The 19,473-nt window shown below is 45.9% G+C and overlaps 4 protein-coding genes across 8 annotated transcripts; 1 reads left to right on the top strand and 3 right to left on the bottom strand.

The window, feature by feature from the left end:
- Window positions 1–1,897: 1,897 nt before the first annotated feature.
- On the bottom strand, window positions 1,898–9,710 carry gpaa1 (glycosylphosphatidylinositol anchor attachment 1). 4 transcript variants are annotated; one of them, XR_007487281.1, is made up of 16 exons: window positions 9,580–9,710; window positions 9,250–9,341; window positions 8,558–8,737; window positions 8,381–8,492; window positions 8,169–8,316; window positions 7,998–8,099; window positions 7,735–7,931; window positions 7,473–7,669; window positions 7,156–7,309; window positions 7,016–7,084; window positions 6,736–6,929; window positions 6,502–6,672; window positions 6,150–6,432; window positions 3,728–4,978; window positions 3,307–3,610; window positions 1,898–2,921 (listed from the first exon to the last, which is right to left on the bottom strand). XR_007487281.1 is itself a non-coding variant. In XM_049747993.1 (14 exons), exons 2-13 carry the CDS (start codon window positions 9,321–9,323, stop codon window positions 6,189–6,191), a joined length of 1,842 nt encoding a protein of 613 aa, XP_049603950.1. In that variant the 5' UTR covers window positions 9,324–9,341; window positions 9,580–9,710; the 3' UTR covers window positions 5,449–6,057; window positions 6,150–6,188. The 4 variants fall into 4 exon arrangements, 3 of the variants coding, with proteins under 3 accessions (XP_049603950.1, XP_049603949.1, XP_049603951.1); XM_049747993.1 differs by lacking the exons at window positions 1,898–2,921; window positions 3,307–3,610; window positions 3,728–4,978 and adding an exon at window positions 5,449–6,057; XM_049747992.1 differs by lacking the exons at window positions 1,898–2,921; window positions 3,307–3,610; window positions 3,728–4,978 and having other exon boundaries at window positions 5,449–6,432.
- On the top strand, window positions 2,682–5,626 carry sharpin (SHANK-associated RH domain interacting protein). The gene is made up of 8 exons (XM_049748003.1): window positions 2,682–2,951; window positions 3,355–3,526; window positions 3,595–3,675; window positions 3,747–3,888; window positions 3,966–4,056; window positions 4,125–4,410; window positions 4,622–4,704; window positions 4,799–5,626. Exons 1-8 carry the CDS (start codon window positions 2,682–2,684, stop codon window positions 4,943–4,945), a joined length of 1,272 nt encoding a protein of 423 aa, XP_049603960.1. The 3' UTR covers window positions 4,946–5,626.
- A 149-nt stretch (window positions 9,711–9,859) lies between the features above and the next one.
- exosc4 (exosome component 4) lies at window positions 9,860–11,182 on the bottom strand. The gene is made up of 3 exons (XM_049748015.2): window positions 10,959–11,182; window positions 10,457–10,663; window positions 9,860–10,350 (listed from the first exon to the last, which is right to left on the bottom strand). Exons 1-3 carry the CDS (start codon window positions 11,127–11,129, stop codon window positions 9,991–9,993), a joined length of 738 nt encoding a protein of 245 aa, XP_049603972.1. The 5' UTR covers window positions 11,130–11,182; the 3' UTR covers window positions 9,860–9,990.
- Window positions 11,183–11,315: 133 nt separating this feature from the next.
- Window positions 11,316–16,793, bottom strand: prkacbb (protein kinase, cAMP-dependent, catalytic, beta b). Of its 2 annotated transcripts, none has more exons than XM_049748008.2 (10): window positions 16,419–16,793; window positions 14,091–14,152; window positions 13,883–14,011; window positions 13,661–13,759; window positions 13,509–13,591; window positions 13,291–13,417; window positions 13,104–13,199; window positions 12,874–12,996; window positions 12,629–12,793; window positions 11,316–12,513 (listed from the first exon to the last, which is right to left on the bottom strand). In XM_049748008.2, exons 1-10 carry the CDS (start codon window positions 16,462–16,464, stop codon window positions 12,388–12,390), a joined length of 1,056 nt encoding a protein of 351 aa, XP_049603965.1. In that variant the 5' UTR covers window positions 16,465–16,793; the 3' UTR covers window positions 11,316–12,387. The 2 variants fall into 2 exon arrangements, with proteins under 2 accessions (XP_049603965.1, XP_068504828.1); XM_068648727.1 differs by lacking the exon at window positions 16,419–16,793 and adding an exon at window positions 14,664–16,399.
- Between the last annotated feature and the right edge of the window lie 2,680 nt (window positions 16,794–19,473).

The following is a 19,473-nucleotide window of genomic DNA, read 5'->3' as shown; positions in this document are numbered from 1 at the left end:
GTACACCGCCATTTTCTGATGCACCTGATCACAGGCCAATTCATTAGGGAAAAATCATGGTCAAAGCTTAAATGAAAATGAAAAGTGCCACACCCGCCCTCACCCCCACTTTCTGATTGGCTGTTTGATCTGTGACGTCACTTGGACGCTCCATTAGGTACACCGCCATTTTCAAGTGTACCTAATAACAGGCCACTTTATTAGGGAAATATCATGGTCAAAGGTCAGCTGTCAAGCTCTTGGCCTCTGGGCCGCGTTCCAACATGTTTTGAAAGTGACCCTCATTAAGTGCAGGTGCGTGAAAAGTTTTAGCCACTTTCACGTTCAAAAGGAGCTAAAACTTTTCACGCACCTGCACTTAACGAGGGAATCACACGGACACTCCATTAGGTACACCGCCATTTTCAAGTGTCCCTAATAACAGGCCACTTTATTAGGGAAATATCATGGTCAAAGGTCAGCTGTCAAGCTCTAGGCCTCTGGGCCGCGTTCCAACATGTTTTCCAAGTGACCCTCGTTAAGTGCAGGTGCGTGAAAAGTTTTAGCCACTTTCACGTTCAAAAGGAGCTAAACCTTTTCACGCACCTGCACTTAACGAGGGAATCACACGGACACTCCATTAGGTACACCGCCATTTTCAAGTGTACCTAATAACAGGCCACTTTATTAGGGAAATATCATGGTCAAAGGTCAGCTATCAAGCTCTAGGCCGCTGGGCCGCGTTCCAGCATGTTTTCCAAGTGACCCTCGTTAAGTGCAGGTGCGTGAAAAGTTTTAGCCACTTTCACGTTCAAAAGGAGCTAAAACTTTTCACGCACCTGCACTTAACGAGGAAATCACACGGACACTCCATTAGGTACACCGCCATTTTCAAGTGTACCTAATAACAGGCCACTTTATTAGGGAAATATCATGGTCAAAGGTCAGCAATCAAGCTCTAGGCCGCTGGGCCGCGTTCCAACATGTTTTCCAAGTGACCCTCGTTAAGTGCAGGTGCGTGAAAAGTTTTAGCCACTTTCACGTTCAAAAGGAGCTAAAACTTTTCACGCACCTGCACTTAACGAGGGAATCACACGGACACTCCATTAGGTACACCGCCATTTTCAAGTGTACCTAATAACAGGCCACTTTATTAGGGAAATATCATGGTCAAAGGTCAGCTATCAAGCTCTAGGCCGCTGGGCCGCGGTCCAACATGTTTTCCAAGTGACCCTCGTTAAGTGCAGGTGCGTGAAAAGTTTTAGCCACTTTCACGTTCAAAAGGAGCTAAAACTTTTCACGCACCTGCACTTAACGAGGGAATCACACGGACACTCCATTAGGTACACCGCCATTTTCAAGTGTACCTAATAACAGGCCACTTTATTAGGGAAATATCATGGTCAAAGGTCAGCTATCAAGCTCTAGGCCGCTGGGCCGCGTTCCAACATGTTTTCCAAGTGACCCTCGTTAAGCGCACCTGCGTGAAAAGTTTTAGCCACTTTCACGTTCAAAAGGAGCTAAAACTTTTCACGCACCTGCACTTAACGAGGGTAACTTTGAAAACATATTGGAACGCGGCCCCTCGAGAACTGGAGGTCGCCACCCCTGGTTTAAGTGAAAAGTGCCACACCCGCCCTCACCCCCACTTTCTGATTGGCTGGTTGATCTGTGACATCACTCGGACACTCCATTAGGTACACCGCCATTTTTAGGTGTACATAACTTTATTCATTTTTTGTACGTGTCAAGAATGTGTACTTGACTACTTGCTCTTTATTTTGGGGGACACCAACACATATTACACAACGTAAAACAGATATACATGTTGTCATATAAAGCAGTTAACCAAATGTCAGATTTTTGTTTTCATGCCCCAAAAAAAAAAAAAAAAACAAGGAATAAAACACCAGACAAGTTTGAACAGGATTGAATGTTTATTAAAATAATAACAGTAAATTTCAAACCAGCAATCTAATGTGAAATTGCAGTAGGTATATTGGATAACAATATTTAGGCGTATATATGCATACACGTTATTTAAAAACCACCAAAATAATAAAGATTACCCAAAGAGAAGCATAATCTCCCCGTTGTTGCATAACGGCGCATCCCTTCATGCAATAAAGTAGCCGTTAGGTTGGCGAAAAGTTGGTGTTTCTTTCTTTCCTTGGCAAATCGTAAATCGACATTCTGGCTTATAGTTCACGCCAGGAGGGAGACGCAACACGTTCACTGACTGAACTGTTCTCTCACCATTCCGTTCTCGCGATGAACTGGATGGAAATCACGACTCGTTTTTGAACGGGAAATTACGTCATTTTCTTCTTCGTTTTGTTTTACAGCGAGGTGGCACCAGCTTCAATGCGCAATACTGACACCTACTGGTTGAAGTCATATGAACTGAAAAAAGAACGAATCACTTTAGGAAGTGATTCGTTCACTCCCGTTCACTGAAAAGATCCGTCCTTTTGAACGAATCGGTCACTCACCAGCCAACACTATTTCGTCTCTTCTTCCCGTATCTGGTGGCTGTCTTGCTTTGGGTCGAAATGGAACACTTAGCCTGGCAGGCGGACAAATTCGACCGGCCCGCAAGCACACGCGATTTTACCACCCATCCGTGGACCTTCTAAGCCGTACAGTCGTTGCTGACGCTCATTCGGTGGGGCTTCCGAAGCCCCACACGTCCGCGGGGCGACATGGCGCTCAGTTCGGGCGGCTGGGCTCCGCAGGTCTCGCTGCTCGGATCTTCCCAGTCCGGAGCCTTCGACGTCGGCCTCGCTCCTTCTTCGGCTTGCTGTAGCACAGTCTTAATGTCGGTCCGCGTGTCGGTGTCCCACTCCGGTATTCGTCCCTTGTGCCTGCCCGGAGCAGACAGCGAGGCTCTGCGACTCCAGCTCAGCATGGATCCGAGCCGGGCCGGAGAGTTTCGATTGGCCCTGCGGGACACCAGCGGGAACCGCAACGTGGTGAGACTTCATCATTAAACACCAGCAGCCTGCCGAACGTAACTTTTGATCTATATTTTGATTACGTTTTTAAGAAAACCTATTAAATTAATATTAACATTAGCGTAACATTTATTAATAATACCAATGCGTAAACTAGCCAATTTTGAAAACAGGCTACAACTAAGGGTGATAATTGCGCTGCGCCGTTTTTCTAAGTTGGTGACGGTCCAAAATCACCACACTTATTATTCTCGCGTAATGTGACTGTCAACTGTGGCTAACTATTTACATTTAATGAACGTCATATAAGAGCTGTTTATAGCTAGTATACAGAGTATTTCTCCTACAGTTATTACTGGATGTACTTACTCACCTGTAGAGGGCAGGAGGTCACACTAACACACTTTTTCTGCCTGTCCAGTTGGTAGAGTTCGACCTGCGCTCGGTGCACTACGAGGTGAAGTCGGCACGCTGCCATGAGATGCGTCTGACGGCGCCGCCTCACGACTTTATCCGCTTTTCCTTCCGCTGTGATCGCGAGGCAGAGGAGTGGGCCACCGTGGTCATGTCGTCGCTGCGAGAGGCCCAACGGGGTCCGTTTTCTCTTTCTCTGTGATGTTCATGTACATCGACGTGCACTTGTGACTTCTTTTGTCTGCAGTTGCAAACATGGCCACCTACGAAACAAGCGGCAAGCAAATAGAGGCCGTCGCCGCTACGGAACCGTCGCTTCCGCTTGTCGGTGGGTGTCACGGCTTATCCGCTAACTTGAACTCCTTGATGCATATACTCACTTCTTATAATTTGCTTCAGAGGAGCTTTGCTTGGAGCTCGTCAAGGCGGTGGAGGCCGGCGACGCACAGGCTGCTGCCCACCACGCGTCCGCGCTGGCCCGGCACAAAGCGGCTCTGAGCATCCAGCCGGCGGAGAAGAACTACGCTAGTGGGGAGATCAGGTACTAGAACGGCAAGTTTCAGTCGTGTGCTTGTACCTGATTATGTGAAAGTTCCTTGTCTTTCTAATTTATGACAGCTTGTCCGTGGTGGTGGAGGACGTTTCGTCTTCCTGTTGCTTCACAGTCAAAGTCTTCCCCTACATGACGGTGGCTGCACTCAAACAACAGGTTACAACTCAACTTGGAACAAAACACCTCCATTAGCATCACCGAGTAACATCCGTTACCTCCCTCAGGTGTTTGCCGAGTACGGCTTCCACCCACGCGTGCAGCGCTGGGTGATGGGTCAGTGTCTATGCACAGACCCCCGCTCGCTGGCGTCCTACGGCGTGCAGCGCGACGGCGACACGGCGTATCTCTACTTGATCTCGGCGCGCCAGGCTCGCATCACGCGACAGCTGTTCCAGCAGGATCTGGAGGGCGCCCTGTCCGCCCCGGCCCTTCTGCCCGGGAACGGCCCCGCGTCACAAGACCGCCGAGGCTACAGCACATTGCCACCGCGGTTACCCCACACCGGCCAGGGTACGTCTATACACGGTTCCTCCACTTGTAGGACGATTCTCAATACAACCTTTCAAAGGCGTTCTTCTGGCATTTCAAAATGTAAAATTCAGAGCAGCCAGTTAATTTGGTGAGCTTTGATATTAGCACTTCATTACAGCTATGTCGTTGCGTATACATTAGAAAAGTTACCAAATATGATTGCTTTGATGAGTGTTTTGTTAAATCACAGGTGGCGGCGATAAACCAGCGGACCTACAGGTTGTCCTTGACATGGAGAATCTGCATTTGAGCAACAAACCTACTAGACCACAGGTAACTCAACATTTTAAACAGGGTCAATTTACAACCTAAACTATTTTGCCACAAATACTTTAAAAGTTTGGCCAATATCTCCTGCTTCCTGTAGACTGAGTGGGCGTGTCCCTCATGCACTTTCATCAACAAGCCTTCTCGTCCGGGCTGCGAGATCTGCGCTACAGCCAAACCTGACTCACACGCCACCAACGTCCTCCAGCAGGCAGCGCGCGGCGAGCTGGCCTCGAGCAGCAGCTGACCACCCTTTGCCGCCATCTCCTCTTTCGTACACCTCACACACACACACACATGCACGCGTGCACACACACACACACACACACACACACACACACACACACACACACACACACACACACACACACAATGCTATGCCAGTGTTGCCATACATTTTGTCTACATACACCGCAATGATTGTCAAGTGCACTGAAACTCCTGGCAGCCGATTGGCTGCTGGAGACGTTTGAAGCACTGTAGCATGACGCCGGAAAGGAGAGTTTGGCCATTGTTCACGGACAAAACGCTTCGAGTTTAGCCGCACCTCGTTTTTTTTTTTTTTTTTAAAGTTTTAAGAAAAAAATGGTGCCCTTATATTTATTGAAGGGGAGGTGGCGCCGGCAGGTGCGGGAGAACATCGGGGTCTCTGTTAGGCTAAAACTGTGAAGTTGGCGTTGGAGATTACAGTTTGTTTACAGGGTGGTTACAAGTGCTTTTACTCTTTACAAATCGACTTTGATGGACATGTTTTTCTTTTCAACTATTTTTAATCGGTGTACATTTTAGGAGCTTTGATTTGACTTCACATTAGATTCCCTCCTCAAGGTGTAACAGCAACGGAATGATATTATCAGTACATATGACTGGGTTTAAAAAAAACAACAAAAAAACGCAAATGACAGATCAATAAACAATTACCATATCACCGTGGTTGTCTTATTGAGAAAACTGAGCGAAATCAATCATTAGGTCAACATCACTTCGTTTTAGAACCTTGAAAACAACAGGGTACCAGCAGTTTCATTTCAAAAGCAAGACACAGAACGTTTTAAAACAAGTATAAAAACAAGCTCACAGCTCCACAATGTACTCTTGTCCTTTCTCAAATGCTAATAAAACAACATACGTAGTATTCAAATGTTTTCTTTTGCATAAATAGTGTTGAGCATTACTTCATTAACGCGACAATACAAATTAGGGGTGAGCATTTAAATACATTGCCTTAATTGACAATGGGAAAATAAACTGGCAACCACTTGGATAGCTTCCCCTTAAAGAGTTCTTCAAACGGCAAACCTAGTTGTTGGGACTGAATCTGGTTGCAGCCAAGTAGTGCACTCAATTTTGCCTCTATTTCTTCAAGACAAAAAAAAAAACCTCTCAATTGATGCCCTTCCCTGATATAAGTCATGTCAAACAAAAGTACAGTCATTCTTCTCATGGAATACCTGAGATCACTTTTGTTGAGTCGAAGGCTTATAGGTGGTCTACTTCCAGAAAAGGATATTCCAGAAAACCAGCCAGCAGGGATACACCATCAGCGTCAGTAGCGGGAAGACCATCGAGCCGTACAGCGTGTGGTCCAGGATGCCCTGCGAGATAACAGAAAGGAACTGCAGCCAGCAGTCCTGGAAGCCCATTGGCATCTCCTGTAGCTCATAGAAGGCAAAGACGGAGAAAAGCAGCGTGCCGGCCGGGCTGAGGATCACCATGATCAAGGCCGTCGGGAACCTGGCGGAAGCGACAAGCGGTCAGTCAGTCTGAAGGAGGAGGTCGAGGCTTGATGTGTGCTCTTCATACTTGGGCATGTGTGGCGTGATGCTGGCGGCCACGGGCACCAGCGTGAGGGCGAGGATGAAGCCCAGTGAGAAGTTGAGCAGGGCGGTGCAGCCCAGCAGCACGGCCAAGTACAACATGGTCACTAGCTTTAGAACCTTCCAGCCCTGCTCCGTCCCCTCGCCAGACACAAATCTGTCACACGCGATATTGTTGAACTTTATATTTCATTTTTAAGACTCACAAATCACATGTTACCTGTGCGTGTTGTGAGGCAGAGCCATGCCGGCCGTGTACACCGCGATAACCGTCAGCACCACGGCCTCCGTCTCGGACACCGGGAAGTGCTCCACCGCCATTTCCTGGAAGCGGACGGGCAGCGTGTAGAGGGCCACGCCGGTCAAGTGGCTGATCACCAGAGGGGTCAGCACGGAGAGCACGAGAGGACTGGACTGTTTTGAGAGAGTAGGGGCGGGGCGTGGATTAGCACAGACGTACGTAGAGTGGCAACTGTCGTCTTGCGCAAAGCGATAGCAACCTCCTCCACATTGGCGACGCCGTCTTCTGTCGCTGGAGATACTGAGAGTGCAACCCACAGATCCAAAGCCTGCGTTTTGGTTGAGGATAATATTGAACATTCTGCTTCTTTTGTTTTTACCGGGCTGAAAATAAGGATACGCGCAGCGGCAGGGTGATGGCGACAAGGCCGAAGGCCGTCATGTAGTAACTGATGGGAACAAAGTGGGACAGAGAGGGCAAAAGGTAGAAGAAATAGGCCTGGTGCAGGCGCTCCAGGAGGTTGTTCAGCTTGCGATACATTGCCTCCAGGAGCCTAAAAGTACACACACACATACAAAGGAATCAAAACATTCATGTTTCTGTATTTACAGTTTTTAAAAATTGGAAGTGATGGCAATTGACGTCACCGGCGCTCCTCGTTAGGACTCTCGTCGATGCCGCTTGACAAAGAGTTAAGATGGAATGCTAACACCAACCTGCCGACGGAGTTGACAGAAGTCTTGTACTGGCGGTAGCTGTTGATGCCTTTGATGGTGGCCGCCTCCACGTTGTAGCGCAGGAAGAGCCCGTGGTCGCCCCAAGGATGCCCACTGGCCTGCTTGACCATCATCAGCATCATGGTCTGCACGGCATGGGTGTAGCCGGACAGGCTTTCCCAGTTGTTCCGCTGCAGCTGTGGTGCAACATTTTAAGATGAACGCACATTAAAACAGTGTTTTGGTTTTGCCCGTTTCCTACCTTGCCCTGGATTGTGCACAGGACATCAAACTTGTGACAGAAAGCATAGAAGAGGTTCATGAGGTCCAGGTTGGGCAGCTGCCCGTTGAGCCCCTCCAGCACGATGTCCAGGCTGGTCACCACGTTGCTACTGAGTTCCAAGGACAGCGCCGCCTGGATGGAACCAGCGCGCCCTTGGATAGGCGACCAGTGCATTCCTACGCAGAGGAAGACGTCGATGACGCCTGATTGTCACAGCACGTACACGAGGAGGGGCGGGTCACCTGAGATGTTGGTATGGTGGTATCCCTCCAGCCAGGCCTGGATGCCGATCAGATCGTGTTCATTGACGAGGAAGATGATGTCCTTGGCCCAGTACACCTGACCTATGAACGGGAAAACAAGATGAAAAATGTATTTTCACTTTCTATTGTTGCATCTTATGTCAAACTTACTTCTGAAGTACTGCGCCAAAACCAGCAGCAGCCCCACAGCTTGGTTGTTGTCATCTTCTAGACCGCACTGAGCAGTAAGAATCAGAGCTTCGGTCCTTGGAGCTCGAGGGGCGCGGAGGATGCCGTACACGTTTGTACCTTTCACCATCTTGACAGAAAACAAGGGAGAAATGATGTTTGAGTCCGAAAATGCGTGACAAGAGTCGACTTACAAATCTCTCTTTGTTTTCATCCGGGAAGGGCAGTGTGTGGGAGAAGGTCTGTGTGTACACCTCCAGGCCTCGATCTCGCATGGCTTTCACCAGCCAGTTCACCGGCATCCCTCTGCATGCAAAATCATTTTCTTCCAACAGAACCGTTTGCCATCCATCCAACGGTGTCAGTCTTACCCGGCTTCCGTTTTCTGCACCCCAAACTCCGTGGCCGTTACAATGGCCCTCTCTCCGGCTTGGAAGCGCTCTTCCACCATGGTGGAACCCATGGCGTTCTCCGACATGTACGTGCGCAGGTTGAACGGCTCGAAGGCCAAACCCATGAAGCAGGCCATGCCTACCATGTAGCACAGAAGACTGGAGGGGCAGAAGAGGAATGAGAGGTTCAAGACAGGATCATGATATCTTCCGCCAATTAAACTAGTTTCTCAATTTACATTCTTGCTCGTTCTAACATCTTGTCTGGTAGCTTGTGATATATGTCAAAATGCATTTTGTGCTATCAAATGTGATCTAACTGTGATGAATTTTCGCTGGAGACATTCAAAAGAACACAGCCATTCCTCTTACAAATGGACAATAGGAAGTATGATCTCTGAGACTGGTCTTACCAAAATGCTCCTCGCCAAGATTTCGGGGCCATACTTTTTCTTCTTGACATTAAGACCTACTGTCCCTGGTTTTGTGAACTAGTTCCTCTCTGTTCAAAGCTCTCTGTGAGCATTGAAGTAGTGCTTTGAAATGCAACATGTTATATAACCCCTCCCGTTGTGTATTGACTTTGCTGTTAAGGATATTGGAAATATTGAAAAATAAAGCTTCTTTAAAAAAAAATTATTAACATGAATGTGAGCGCAAAATGAACATACCAGATTGGAGCATTGAGGCGAGTCAGTACTCTGACCATTGCCTTTCTTCTGGTGGGATCAGACAGAAGACCCATGGTGCTCTGGAATGATTCCTACAGCAAACATATACATTACTGGCGTATTCAAATACACAGACAGATAAATAAATGTTAAATACACACTGTATTTGGTACGGTTTTCGTTCTCGCCACACCTGCTCGCACTGGCAATTTTCATGCACCTGGCTAACTAGCTAACACAGCGCCGATATACTTTTTTAAGCACTAACACAAAACTATCATAAATTGATTATTGTATATTATCGTGTTTTATGAAGTGTAAAATAATTACCCTTCTCCAAATGTGACCGCCGGCCAGAAGAGCCGAAGGAAGAAGCGTTTGCTTCTACTGCCGTTTGGAATTTGCGTTGTTTCTACCCGGAAGAGCGAAATAGAGGACGTACTTCCGGTAATAGAGGTCCACCAAAACGAATGAAAGGTTCCTTCATCCATCCATCTATCTATTGTCGTCCGCTTCTTCTTATAATTTTATAAAGCTAATTTGACAACAACTGGAGCTGTAATAAAGTGCTTCACATACAGATAGATAAATAAATAAAACTTAAGACACATTATAGAAAGAACAGATATTTATTGTTTCTTACATATACAAAATAATGTACAATGGTATTTGGTGGAAAACAAAAATGTGGAAATGATTCTTGACTTGTTTGAGTCCAGGAAATGAAAATAAAATAACTAATCAGTCTCCAGTAGCCTGCGAGCCTTCTTGGAGGTGTTGACGCACCACCTGGTCCAGCACCTTACTCACACCTTTGCAGGCCGTCATGGCGGCATCCATCATGGACTCCAGATGGTCCTGGTGTAGCCTGGCGTCCATTTGCAGAAGCGCGATCTGTCCGCTGCGAGGCAGCAGCGCTAGTGCCAAGGAGCTCACGCCGCCACTCTCTTCAGCGTAGCATAGGTCGGCCAGTGGCGTTTCGTCCACGAAGCCCACAGTGGAGGCGCACACATAGTCCAACATGGGTATGCCGGCATCGATCACGGCTAGGGTGGCAGCGTTTACGCACACGCTGTAGTTGCTTCCATCTGATTGGAGGATCTGTTGAAAAACAACAAGGTCTATATGAGCCTGCATGGTAATAGAACACGGAAAAATAGTGTACGTCTCCTTTTAAATACAGAACATCCCACAGGAAGATATTTACCTTCACGTAAATGTCAATCTGAGAACGTGGATAGAGTTGCGTCATCACTGCGGCCTCAAAGGTCTGCTTGAGGTGGAGGCTCATCTCAGTGGACTTGCGGTCGCCGTGTGGCCTCCTTTTCCTCTCTGACATGCTGAAAGTGGCCATGCTGTACTGGCAGTTGATGACAGCCCGGTCGTGAAGGGTTCGACTACGGGAGCCTCGCATCTGACAGGTGAGAAAGATGCAGTATATTTAATATACTTCCAAAATAAAGATTGCTTTTTTTTTTTACTCAGACATTTTTTTTTATGTATTATTTAGTATAAGCAAATCACAATCCCTAATAATAATGTTATATAAGCTTATACACTGTAACACGACTTCGATTTTCACGGCAAATGATTAGGTGGTTAATTGCATGGGTTTTATTTATGAATACATTTGACATTTCTCAACAAACAAATGCATAGCAAACTTAAGTTATTTTTATAGCATTGGGCTAACTTGCAATGCTACTTACTTCGTGTGGACCGTACACAACCGCTAAGGCTTTAGTGTTTCCCTGCTCCAAATACGCTGAGCCGTCAGCCTGAGCGAACACTCCCATGCGGGCTTGAACCTTGCGAAGCTCGGTGGCTTTGCGTCCATCCAGACGATAGCCTTGGTCAGAAAGCAGCTCCAAACCCGCCATGATGCCACTGGATCAGATAGCCAGCGGAGAAGACATGTGCCTGCTGAAGTACTACGTTACCCACAATGCCTTTCGCGGAAACCGCTACGGAGAGTCAGAGTAGACAGTTTCATTGTACTTTTAATATTTAAACCATAACTTAATTATGCTGTTAATAGTCGAAGTAAGAGTACTTTCGCACATTAACACTTTTAAAAATAAAATTTAATAGCATCTCTAATGTGTATAAATAAAAATATATGAATCAATGCATATACGTATGATGTAATGAGCTGAACAAGAACAGGGTTACATGTGATACAAAGGAGCAGTTCTTCATTAAGCCAGTGTATTAGGTGAGGAAAACAGTACCTTTAAATCCAAGCATTCAAATATGCCCACCAAATAAGTTTGCAATCCACATTCTTGAACAAAAATAAAACTCAATCTTTCACGTGTGGTAACAAATACAGCTGCATTTTCATGTTCTTTTCAGTCAAAATCAATTGATAGTCTGTACTTCTTTCACCAAAATGAGGCGCAACGCTTCAATACTATTGATATTGACCTCAACTTTTAAACTAAATGTTTGAAAAATCTCAAGAGGATTTCTTTTTCACTCTTTCAATGTATAGATCTGTCATGTATTGTAACAACGGGTCTTTTGTAAGCAGACCTTAAATCTATGGAGGGAATCAAAAATAAAAACATGACTAAAATCGTAGACAAACCAGAGTAACAAATAACACGTGTAGTAATGTAACAAGGTTTCTTATTCTCAGCGCTGGGGGTCGGATGATGCTTTTCCTCTCACTTTTTCAAGGCAAAAAGCAAAGGAGAAGAAATTCTGTTCCTTCGCCCGCTTAAAAACATTGCTTCTCACAAAACAGGACAAATGACAAATGCTACCTTCTCCATGCCGGGCCATGAACACAACACGAGTCAATCCCTTGTGTCATCTTATTTTCTGTCCATTTAAAAAGGGAGTGAAGACAACTACCTCCTTTCCAAAGTACAAAACAAAAAGTGTATTTAAAAAAAGAAAGAATGAAAAGGTGGCGTGTCTGCTTTAATACGCAGGGTGTAGGTGACAGTGAGAGGTTATCGGCACCAAAAGATCATGGCGACCTCATCGAGCTGTGTGTCGTACAAGTGGGAAGAATAGGACGGGGCGAGGAAACGTGGTCTCTGATTCAATTCCAAGTCCTCGGAAGAGTGCAAAGATCCCTTTATCTCCCTGACGTATTCCGTTGTTGCACGTCCCCGATCCGTCCCGTCCCTAAAAATCGGCAAACTCCTTCACGCATTTTTCCGTGACGGAAACGCGGATCTCCTCCTCGTCGTAGTCGTCGAAGTTGCTGGTGTCCCCGGGGCCTCTGCACTTTGGGATGAACGGAGCCTCCACCTGACACAACAAACCGACAACATTGTTGACAACATTCTTTCATTCCACCCTGAACCAAGTGGTGGCTGAAATATATTCCAATACAATCTGCCATAATGTCAGAAAATAGTCTCGCCTTCCTCTCGTAGATGGCGATCCAGTCCGTGGTAGCGAACCACTTGTGTCCCTTGATGTCGTTGACGCCGTTTTTCAGGTTGCCGAAGCGCTTGGTCAGGTCCACTTGCAGCAGGTTTCGAAGCAGATCTTTCAAGTCCGAGCTGAAGTGGGAGGGGAAGCGCACCTGAAAAGATGGGACAAAGTTGCTACGCTTGTCAAAACCACACACGTGCTGCGACACCTTCCGGCGAGGCGTGCTCCTACTTTTCCGGAGACGATCTTCTCGTAGATCTGAATGGGTTGGTCGGCAAAGAACGGCGGGTAGCCGGCCGCCATTTCATAGATGAGGACTCCGAGGGCCCACCAGTCCACAGCTTTGTTGTAGCCCTGAAAGAGGCAGAGCAAGGGATAAAAGTAAAAAAAATGACTCAAAGTTGATCAAAGGAGTGAAAATGAAGACCCGAGATTTCAATGAATTTGCTCAAGCGGCATACTTTGCTAAGAATGATTTCTGGGGCCAGGTACTCAGGTGTTCCGCACAACGTCCAAGTTCTGCCTTTAACTCGCTTGGCAAAGCCGAAGTCCGTCACCTTAGGGGAAGAAAAGAAAAAAAAAAAGTGAACGCAGCAGGCACTTGAGGACATTGCAGCCACAGCTGACATGGGCGGACACGGGGCTCACCTGAATGTAGCCATGGTGGTCGATGAGAAGGTTCTCAGGTTTCAGATCTCTGTAGATGAGATCTAGCGAATGGAGGTACTCAAAGGTCAGCACGATCTGGGCAGCATAGAAGCGCGCGTGCGGCTCACTAGAGAGGAAGGAGGTGGGTTCAATGCCTGCTCAACCACCGGTCAAAAACAAAACAAACTTGACTTGTGTACATTCCCGAGGGCCCTCACCTGAACCTCCCAATCCGTCGCAAGTGTGAGAACATCTCGCCTCCAGGAACATACTCCATCACCATGTACAAATTGGAGTTGTCCTAGAAAACATCACTTTGGCATCTCACATACTAAAAGCGAAACGAGTGAAACCCACGCCATCGTCTTACCTTAAAGGCGTACTCGAGTCTGACCAGAAAGGGAAAGCTAACGGCTTGTAATATCCTCTTCTCGTTTAACGTGTGTTCTATTTGTTTAAGTTTCACCACCTGATGCAAAAAAAAGAAAAAAAAGTCACACAATGCACTCCAGCCAAAATATTAGGTAAAGCAGCACATTGATGAGAACACAGATAAGAGCAAAAAGTTGCGTTTCAATGGTTTTGAACCGACCTTCTGCTTGTCCAGTATTTTCATGGCAAAGTACTGCTCCGTTCCTTTGTGCTTCACCAGCATGACCCTCCCGAACGAGCCGGTCCCCAGAGTCTTTAATCTCTCAAAGTCATCTAGGCACGTCGTGCTCTGCAGGAAGTGGACAGCGTGTTAGCATGTTGATGGAACCCATTGATTGATTTTTTTTTGCTCTAAATGGCTTCCGGACCTGTGGTGGGCATTCCCATTTCCGCAAGAAATCTTCTTTGGCTTTGGCTAGGAACTCTTTAACTATAGAGGGGGGGAAAAACACAATTAGAACTTTTCATCTGCCATTGCAGGCGTAAAAACCGAAATGTGTAAAGGAGAGGCATCGGAGGGGCACAGCAAATTCAAGTTGCAAGGGCAACTCTCATCTGGATATGAATGACTTGACGCAAACACAAGGAGGTTCAAAAACAGACAGGTGATGCATGCTGGACAAAAAAGGCCATTTTCTGTTATTTAGTAGCCTCAAGTCAAGGGAAGAGTAACATTCAAAGGAGAAGAGCCACAGTCTTTTTTTTCTTTTTTTTAAGGGGAAGGCTAGTAAAGACAGAATTGTAAGCAAAGACAAACCCAAGTATGGCAAACACAGTCGATATCCAGATGGAGAGAATGTGAGCGACAACCACAAAAAAAAATTTAAAAAAATCACACACTGATTATCAAAGCACACAATAACAGCAAGCACGTCAAGCAAGTTTTGCACAATGAAGCCCGTGGCAAAAATTTGCAGGCTTATCTTTTTTTTCGTGCATACCAAACGTGTCTATTGATCACCAAGGGTGTTTTTTTTTTCCACCCCACCGGAACAATCACCCACCACCACATGGATGGAATGATACAGAAGAGACAGAGAGAGAGAAGACAAGTTTATGTAGACAGGAAACATAACACTGTGTGGTGACAGCAGCAATGGAAATAAAAGTTGACACAATGTAGGAGACATATTAAAGACTGAAAGGAAAAGATAAGGGGGGAAAAAAAACCCTCAAAACTCCAAAATATTAAAATGACATTTTGTACTGCGCTTAAGAGAACACCATTTTTTTTCTCTGGAATTATTTGTGAGATTTTAGACAAATCAGACTAATTAGTAATAATGTGACCGCTCTCTTTTTTTTTTTTTGGCCATCCTTAATTATCGATTAAACTCAAGTTGCAAAAGACACTTTTAAATTGATCTCCGCCTTCAATATGAGAAGACGACCAGTTCGTCAAAGCATAATATATGAACTCATAATCCGATCAAGTTGTACAGAACCCGTCTTCAGCCGGTAACTGGCTGACGAATGATGTCAAGGTTGTAATCTGCCGTGAGTGTGTCATGTGTTCAAGCTATGTAGGCAGACTATAAACACAAGGTAATCTTGTGTGTATTCAGCAATGTAGGTAACCGGGTTGATCTCATCGCGCCGCCAATCGTTTCAGCTTATAAAGGCTTTAAACCGCCGAGCAGGAACTAGCTTCCATACTGGGAACGTGAACTACTACAATAGCTATCACGATGCTCGGAAGATTCCTCTCAGCTCCAACACAATAGCATTTAATTTACACAAGCGTGTGTTGGGATTAGATGCTGATGAAGCGCGTTAATGTAGATCACGTGAGTACAAGCACGTTCGCAGCGACCACCTAGGCCGAGTTACGTCAAAGCTTTCAAAGCTGGTAATGCTCCTTATCCTCTAACGAAGGTCTGATGACGAGCTTGCTCCCCGGTCAACGACCACTTCAGTGCCAGCCACATGTTGATGATCGAATGGCGGTGACACACTTTCTGCAGCACTACTTTTATGTATGCAAAGAGAGGACACATTTGTTATTTCTTGGCCATATTTGGTCATTGTACTGTGCTGGGAGCTTTGTTTATGTAGCCCGGAATAAAAATGTGGTAGTGGAGCCCCCTGGGGCAGAGCCACCAAACCCCGGCCTTCAAGTTTATAGCTATTTGGCGGCATTTGTGAGCGATTGTAAGCTGGGGGTTTCCCGATTTCTTCTGCTGTTCCAATCTATATACAACACAGAGACGATGGAGTGACGCATGTGTGAAATGCCAATAGGACGTGACAACACACACATACTGAAAAAAACAGGCCCTGAATTGCTCACGCCATCAAGGAGCGTAGAAATGACAGGGGCCGGGTTTCATCCAACGCAAAATGTCACGTACAAATAATGCATTGACATCTGGCGTCATTGTTTTTTTCTTCGCTTGCTACACGGGGAGCTATTAATGAAGCCCCTGATGTTCACTTGGTTTTCTTGCGACTTGCTAGGTTCGCGCAACAAAATCAAAATAAGCACACAAATAGAAACAAAGGCTTTAAAAACACGCGACCGAAAATATCTTTTAATCAAAAGTGACGGGTGACATATGGACTTCCCTTTCTTGCCCATAACAGGGCAGTTAAAGTGGCGCTAGCAGGCTAGGCTAGATTCGACATTTTAGCTTCGTGATTTAACAGACGAAACAATGCACGAACGACACCCGAAGGCGGACACACGGCAGACTCACCGCTCTCTAGCTCGTTGCCCTTCTTGGCGGTGGCAGCGTTACCCATGGCGGAAGACACACAGCCGGTCACTCCCGACGGAGAGAGGGGGAGATGGCGGCGGGTCAGTTAGCTAGCTAGCTGGCTAGCTAGCTTCCCTGCAGTAGTCGCTAATTGCGTTTAAAAATAGGTTTGGAAAAAAACAGATTTCATGTGCATTGAATTTGCTCCTACTTCGGGCGGAAATTGAAAAGAGTCCCCGAGCAGCAGCGCCCGTCACTCTTCATCCGTCGCCCCGGCGTCCTTCTTCCCCCCCAACCCCCGTGGAAGGTTCCCGCTGCGGCTCGTTGGCTAACGTGTGGCTGACATGAAGCTCACGGTCACTGCTGGTGCTCACCGCCCGCCCGCCACTCACCGAGCCGGGCACTCCCCCCCCCCCCAAGATTCTGTAAACTGGCTTCCTGATGATTTACTTCATAAACACGTTTTTTTTTTTAAAAAGAGACTAACTTTTTAACGACGTTTGACACAAGCAGAATGTGCGTTTAGCTTTAAAAATGCCCTTCATATTGTATTAATTTGAGTATTGATGTAAGCATCCGCCTAATAAAATAATTGTGTCTATGCAAATGACACCTGCAATTTTAAGCCCTACTCTCTGGTTATCAACACTTTTCTTTACCATCACTAATATTTTTGGATGGATGGTAGGACTGGAGGTTCCCACGGTGCGCTTTTGCTCAAATTTGAGCAAGGACTATGAGTTGCAATTCTACTCTTTTGCACCAGAGGGCGGCAGATCTCCGTCGCAAAATTTGTGGTGCAAAGTTATTTTTCTGTTAACCACCTTGACATTGTCACTGGCTGTCATTAGCTGCGGTTCAATAAATGTGACGTGTTTCTCTTATTTTTATACTTTAACAAGTGTAAGCTTATTTGTTGTGTCTTATAAATTTTCAGAGTTGCATGCACAGGTTCTACTCTCATCCTGCTTATAAACTAGTAATGTGTAGTTATTTTTATTCACTGTCAGCATGTCATGTCCATGAAATATGTATGCTAGACAGTGGATTGGAATACATTACACAAAGTCAATGTCAGAGATGTTCCTGGACTAGTGTTACAAAATATATATTTAAAACCCAAACTACATGCGTATGCCACCCCCCATGGGCCAGGTGATAAATTTTTTAGCACGTCTACAAAAAGATGCTGAGGCGTTTGCTTTGTTCGGTGTGCGAGAAGATTTGACACTTGTGGCAAAACAACTCATGGATGCTCACAATGCCCTGAGCATCTGGCAGTTCCTGGCCGACATGAGCATCACCATACCGGAGCAACTTTCCTTCTCCCTCAACCCTGCTCCGTCTGATTTTTCCGTCTTCCAAATCCTCAAGCGGGTCATCTAGGCGACCGGTTGTGAAGTCGTGGGCGACGGAACTGCAGCGGATCCCGGAAGACTCTTTCCTGGTGTGCATGAAGGCATGGCTGAGAAGACAGGTAAAGTGCGTTATACTCCAGGGGAAGAACTTTTACTTTGTAGTTTGAATTTGAAATATTTTTTTCGTTACACCACTCATGGAACTTTTCTGATAGACTTACAAGAGAAGAATTTGTTTTCACTCTTTTATCTCCCAGTTTCAGGTCCCTTCCTATTTACTTTGCCGGCAAACAACATGTCATTTTCATCCCAGCTGACCAGCTGCTCTCCATATTTGCTTCTTTTATCCCCCTTTTCTATCTTCCTCGCCGGGTTGTGCTTCAAAGAGAATGATTTACTTTCCTTCAGATGAATGAATGAATGAGCGAGAAGCCATCTCGGCATACTGTCACGTACTCTGCCCATTATTTCCTGAATTGACACATTGCTTTGAGCAGCGTCATTGATGATAATGAGTTTGCCACCCTCAAACATCACGACTACCCTTTTTACAATGACACTCGATACACTTCACATATGACAAAAATCTCTATATGCGAAATTCAATCGGGATATGGCTGCAACAAAACCAGTGTAAAGGTCTTTCCAGCCGGTCAGAACGTAAAACTCTATCGCACAAGGAGCAGAATTTTCCTTCCACGACAATAAATCCACAAATACATTCCGACACTCGCTTGGATGACTGCTGTGTTTACACATGATTTATATCATTTACATGACAGGATTAAACAATGAGCACTTTTTTGCTGCAAGGCCAACTGGCGCTTCCAAACCTTTCAATTACGCAAACAAATGCGTGATTAAAAATGTTGCACGGGGCACTAAAGCCAGCTGTTTTGAGGCCTGTCTGACACAGCTGTATACATGTGTCTGTGTTCGCCATGAATCAAACGTCCCATTGTGCTCATCTGGAGTGAATTAGCGGTGAGGGAAGGTGGGAAGGAGTGGGCTTTGATATACAGAGAAGGAAATGGGTAATGTCCTGAAACCGCATGCAACATCCTAATAGTAGCTGCTGACTGATGTCAGGAGACAAGCAGACAGATGATGTGTGAGTGTAAATGAGAACGCTGTCTTATTGCTAATTTGTCGCTATCGTTTCTAAAAGCAATACAGAATAAAGAATTAAAGCAATAAGTCATTGTCACACCAGGAGGCAGTATACTACAATCATTTAGATGCAAATAAAGAAGAGTTTCAATACTACTGTGTAACTTTGGACAAGATTTTTGGACAAATGTACTTCTAACACTCTTGCATCATTTCACGCTTGTTGAGTGGGCAGACAGTTCAGAGAGCCAAGCCATTTAAAAAATACAATTTCCATAACAAGTCCCAGTTACCAGCTCATTCCTTTTGTCTGGCCCAATTTAAGTGTCTTAAGTGGTAGCACATCATATCCGTGAGTATGCTTTGTTTGCACGCTAACAAGTACATCGCCCTCCGATTTGCCGAGCGCTCTGTAATGTATTCACGAGGATGTGCAAGCGGCTAATGTAGGCTAGCTGCACAATATACCCTTTGAAGTTAGCAAACAACATCTTCAGCGCATAAGAAGACCCCCCCCCCCCCCCCCCTTTCCCCATCTACACTGCTTCATTGTTTGACCGCCTCGGTCGAGTCGTGCACGCATGAGA

The sequence above is a fragment of the Syngnathus scovelli genome, chromosome 17 (assembly GCF_024217435.2).
Source record: "Syngnathus scovelli strain Florida chromosome 17, RoL_Ssco_1.2, whole genome shotgun sequence".
Lineage (NCBI taxonomy): Eukaryota > Metazoa > Chordata > Actinopteri > Syngnathiformes > Syngnathidae > Syngnathus > Syngnathus scovelli.
The sequence above is the reverse complement of the archived record's forward strand: the minus strand, read 5'-3'. Positions and strand labels throughout refer to the sequence as shown.